The sequence below is a fragment of the Nanorana parkeri genome, unplaced genomic scaffold, assembly GCF_000935625.1.
Source record: "Nanorana parkeri isolate BGI_ZX_2015 unplaced genomic scaffold, ASM93562v1 scaffold3945, whole genome shotgun sequence".
Taxonomy (NCBI): domain Eukaryota; kingdom Metazoa; phylum Chordata; class Amphibia; order Anura; family Dicroglossidae; genus Nanorana; species Nanorana parkeri.
Window position 1 is genome coordinate 5,895 of NW_017310212.1, and position 5,066 is coordinate 10,960.

The window sequence follows — 5,066 nt, forward strand, 5'->3', positions numbered from 1 at the left end:
CGAGACCTCCGTCCCCTGCTCCCTATATTGTAGGACATTCCCGGTCATGTCCGTCCCCTGCTCCCTATATTGTAGGACATTCCCGGTCATGTCCGTCCTCTGCTCCTCTTCCGATGTCTTTGCATTGTATGACTCTGATCCCCAGTCATGATCGTCCTCCTATTGAGCTTCTTCCACTGACTCCTCCCCCTCCAGGATTACCTGACACAGGTGTTGTCTCCTCCACAGGCTCCGCCCAGTTTGTCCTGTAATGGTTTTAAGATCCAGAATCAAATCCTGAGAGCAGAAGAGTCGGAGGCGGAGAAGGTAAGTGATGTGCAGGGGGGGAGGGGCGGGGTCTCCCCTGCGGGTCTCCTGAGGGGGAGGAGTTCGGGGGAAACGGATCGATAACGCAGAATGATTTGTAGTTCTATGCGGCCAGTCACCTGACTGACACTCCTCCTGCCGCACGGCCAGAACATCGCTGCACCGTTCCCTTGTTCTTTCCCCGGCACCTGAAACATGTCGGAGAACACTCTGTGATACACGAGGGTGTGAACGTCTGGCAGACCCGACTTCTGCAGAGGACGGCGCCGAGCTCAGCTGACCAATCCGATCAATCAATGCGTTATAAGCTTTGCCCCGCCCCCCACTATAGGGTGGCCGGTGATAGAAGATGTGGGGGGCAAATGCAGATTTATAAAAGGGGGGGTCCTGGGTAAAGGGGGGTTCCCAAAAAAAAAGGGGTTCTGGGTTGGGGGGGGGCTCTGGGTAAAGGGGGGGTCCTGGGTGAAGGGGGGGGTTCTGGGTAAAGGGGGGTTCTGGGTCCCTATTATCAGACTATTGATGACCCGAGTCTTTTGCTCCTAGTGGGAAACACAGAACATGTTGGGCCCCTCCCCCGTCTACCCCACACATCACGTCGTCGTCCTGCAGAAGGAGCCCAGCAATGGGAAAAGTTCCTCATCCGCCATCAGCTTCTCCGGGGCCCTCCAAATTCCTGTGAGTAAAATAACACTGCAACCTGACTGGGTGAGATGTTCTGCAGAGTGTGATGATGAGCAGTACGTGTTGGGGAAGGTTCCTCTGGGGAGGTCCAGCGTGTGGTGATGAGCAGTATGTGTTGGGGGAGGTTCCTCAGGGGAGGTCCAGCGTGTGATGATGAGCTGTATGTGTTGGGGGAGGTTCCTCAGAGGAGGTCCAGCGTGTGATGATGAGCAGTATGTGTTGGGGGAGGGGAGGTTCCTCTGGGGAGGTCCAGCGTGTGATGATGAGCAGTATGTGTTGGGGGAGGGGAGGTTCCTCTGGGGAGGTCCAGCGTGTGATGATGAGCAGTAGGTGTTGGGGGAGGGGAGGTTCCTCAGGGGAGGTCCAGCGTGTGATGATGAGCAGTACGTGTTGGGGGAGGGAAGGTTCCTCTGTGGAGGTCCAGCGTGTGATGAGGAGCAGTAGGTGTTGGGGGAGGGAAGGTTCCTCAGAGGAGGTCCAACGTGTGATGATGAGCAGTTTGTGTTGGGGGAGGTTCCTCAGGGGAGGTCCAGCGTGTGATGAGGAGCAGTAGGTGTTGGGGGAGGGAAGGTTCCTCAGAGGAGGTCCAACGTGTGATGATGAGCAGTACGTGGTGGGGGAGGTTCCTCAGGGGAGGTCCGGTGACGTTGTTTCTTGTGTCCCCGCAGGGCGTGGTGGAGTTCTCCGTGTGTTTGTTATTCGCCAAGCTGGTCAGTTACACCTTGAGGGAAGGTTCCTCAGAGGAGGTCCAACGTGTGATGATGAGCAGTACGTGGTGGGGGAGGTTCCTCAGGGGAGGTCCGGTGACGTTGTTTCTTGTGTCCCCGCAGGGCGTGGTGGAGTTCTCCGTGTGTTTGTTATTCGCCAAGCTGGTCAGTTACACCTTGAGGGAAGGTTCCTCAGAGGAGGTCCAACGTGTGATGATGAGCAGTACGTGGTGGGGGAGGTTCCTCAGGGGAGGTCCGGTGACGTTGTTTCTTGTGTCCCCGCAGGGCGTGGTGGAGTTCTCCGTGTGTTTGTTATTCGCCAAGCTGGTCAGTTACACCTTGAGGGAAGGTTCCTCAGAGGAGGTCCAACGTGTGATGATGAGCAGTACGTGGTGGGGGAGGTTCCTCAGGGGAGGTCCGGTGACGTTGTTTCTTGTGTCCCCGCAGGGCGTGGTGGAGTTCTCCGTGTGTTTGTTATTCGCCAAGCTGGTCAGTTACACCTTGAGGGAAGGTTCCTCAGAGGAGGTCCAACGTGTGATGATGAGCAGTACGTGGTGGGGGAGGTTCCTCAGGGGAGGTCCGGTGACGTTGTTTCTTGTGTCCCCGCAGGGCGTGGTGGAGTTCTCCGTGTGTTTGTTATTCGCCAAGCTGGTCAGTTACACCTTGAGGGAAGGTTCCTCAGAGGAGGTCCAACGTGTGATGATGAGCAGTACGTGGTGGGGGAGGTTCCTCAGGGGAGGTCCGGTGACGTTGTTTCTTGTGTCCCCGCAGGGCGTGGTGGAGTTCTCCGTGTGTTTGTTATTCGCCAAGCTGGTCAGTTACACCTTGAGGGAAGGTTCCTCAGAGGAGGTCCAACGTGTGATGATGAGCAGTACGTGGTGGGGGAGGTTCCTCAGGGGAGGTCCGGTGACGTTGTTTCTTGTGTCCCCGCAGGGCGTGGTGGAGTTCTCCGTGTGTTTGTTATTCGCCAAGCTGGTCAGTTACACCTTGAGGGAAGGTTCCTCAGAGGAGGTCCAACGTGTGATGATGAGCAGTACGTGGTGGGGGAGGTTCCTCAGGGGAGGTCCGGTGACGTTGTTTCTTGTGTCCCCGCAGGGCGTGGTGGAGTTCTCCGTGTGTTTGTTATTCGCCAAGCTGGTCAGTTACACCTTGAGGGAAGGTTCCTCAGAGGAGGTCCAACGTGTGATGATGAGCAGTACGTGGTGGGGGAGGTTCCTCAGGGGAGGTCCGGTGACGTTGTTTCTTGTGTCCCCGCAGGGCGTGGTGGAGTTCTCCGTGTGTTTGTTATTCGCCAAGCTGGTCAGTTACACCTTGAGGGAAGGTTCCTCAGAGGAGGTCCAACGTGTGATGATGAGCAGTACGTGGTGGGGGAGGTTCCTCAGGGGAGGTCCGGTGACGTTGTTTCTTGTGTCCCCGCAGGGCGTGGTGGAGTTCTCCGTGTGTTTGTTATTCGCCAAGCTGGTCAGTTACACCTTGAGGGAAGGTTCCTCAGAGGAGGTCCAACGTGTGATGATGAGCAGTACGTGGTGGGGGAGGTTCCTCAGGGGAGGTCCGGTGACGTTGTTTCTTGTGTCCCCGCAGGGCGTGGTGGAGTTCTCCGTGTGTTTGTTATTCGCCAAGCTGGTCAGTTACACCTTGAGGGAAGGTTCCTCAGAGGAGGTCCAACGTGTGATGATGAGCAGTACGTGGTGGGGGAGGTTCCTCAGGGGAGGTCCAGCGTGGGATGATGAGCAGTACGTGTTGGGGGAGGTTCCTCAGGGGAGGTCCGGTGACGTTGTTTCTTGTGTCCCCGCAGGGCGTGGTGGAGTTCTCCGTGTGTTTGTTATTCGCCAAGCTGGTCAGTTACACCTTCCTCTTCTGGCTGCCCTTGTACATGGCCAGTGCTGGTGAGTATCATCTGTCCTGACCCCTCCCCATTTCTCCACAGAACTCCTCCCACTATGCAAAACAACTCCTCCCATTACTGTAAATCTAGGTCTGTGAATATAACTCCTCCCTAGATTAATAACTCCTCCCACCACTCCCCAGAGTAATAACTCCTCCCACCACTCCCCACATGTAAAACTTCTCCCACCACTCGGCAGAGGAATAACTCCTCCCACCACAGGTAAAACTCCTCCCACCACTCCCCAGAGGAATAACTCCTCCCACAGGTAAAACTCCTCCCACCTTCCTTTGTTCCACAGAGCCCCTCCTGCTACCCCTTTTGATGCCTCTATACTCTACATTGCTCCTCCCCCTTTTACAAGGACCATTTCTTGTGGCTCCTCCCATTATTCAGTATAGTGAGTGCTTCCGCCATCTTGTCCTGGCAGGTCGGATGGACGCTCGGCATGCTGGTGACTTGTCCACTCTCTTCGATGTTGGTGGAATTTTTGGTGAGTTCTCGGTGTGGGAAAGTCACATGACGGCAAAAACCGGAGTCCGGGGGCCCGATATAAAGATTGTTACTAAAGGGTAGATGGCGGGTAATAGAGTGCGGTCAGTATAGGGTGTGGCTAGTGGAGGGGTTGGAGGATAGTGAAGGGTGTGGCTAGTGGAGGGGTTGGAGGATAGTAAAGGGTGTGGCTAGTGGAGGGGTTGGAGGATAGTAAAGGGTGTGGCTAGTGGAGGGGTTGGAGGATAGTAAAGGGTGTGGCTAGTGGAGGGGTTGGAGGATAGTAAAGGGTGTGGCTAGTGGAGGGGTTGGAGGATAGTAAAGGGTGTGGCTAGTGGAGGGGTTGGAGGATAGTAAAGGGTGTGGCTAGTGGAGGGGTTGGAGGATAGTAAAGGGTGTGGCTAGTGGAGGGGTTGGAGGATAGTAAAGGGTGTGGCTAGTGGAGGGGTTGGAGGATAGTAAAGGGTGTGGCTAGTGGAGGGGTTGGAGGATAGTAAAGGGTGTGGCTAGTGGAGGGGTTGGAGGATAGTAAAGGGTGTGGCTAGTGGAGGGGTTGGAGGATAGTGAAGGGTGTGGCTAGTGGAGGGGTTGGAGGATAGTAAAGGGTGTGGCTAGTGGATCAGCCGATCTGGTGAGTGTTTTATAGCTGCTATAATATTGTGATGTCATCACCTGAGGACTACAAACCCCGCCCACTCCTGTCAAATCTTTAAATGTGACACTTGCCCCTTGTTCCTTCCTCCTCCATCTCTTCCAGGGGACGCACAAGTCATTAAAGGGAAATGCACACGCCCTGTCTACAGTGACCGCCATTATAGACGGCACCGGATCTGTAGGTGAGATGCAAACCTCCAATTCATCGCCCGGCACCCCCTTTCCCTTCCCCATCATCCCTCATTCCTCCCTCCCTTCCCTTTCTCTCCTCCCTTTCTCTCCTCCCTCCCCTTCCCCTCCTCCCTCCCCTTCCCCTCCTCCCTCCCCTTCCTCTCCTCCCT

General features: G+C 55.7%; 1 protein-coding gene across 1 annotated transcript in view; it reads left to right on the forward strand.

Annotated features, from left to right (window-relative positions):
- The window catches only part of LOC108803620 (glucose-6-phosphate exchanger SLC37A1-like), a 13,253-nt gene that overhangs the window by 5,862 nt on the left and 2,325 nt on the right, over positions 1-5,066 (forward strand). Inside the window, exons 6-9 of the mRNA XM_018575448.1 lie at positions 850-981; positions 3,490-3,580; positions 4,010-4,093; positions 4,749-4,907. Coding sequence (XP_018430950.1) covers positions 850-981; positions 3,490-3,580; positions 4,010-4,093; positions 4,749-4,907 — 466 coding nt within the window. The remainder of the gene's footprint in view (positions 1-849; positions 982-3,489; positions 3,581-4,009; positions 4,094-4,748; positions 4,908-5,066) is intronic.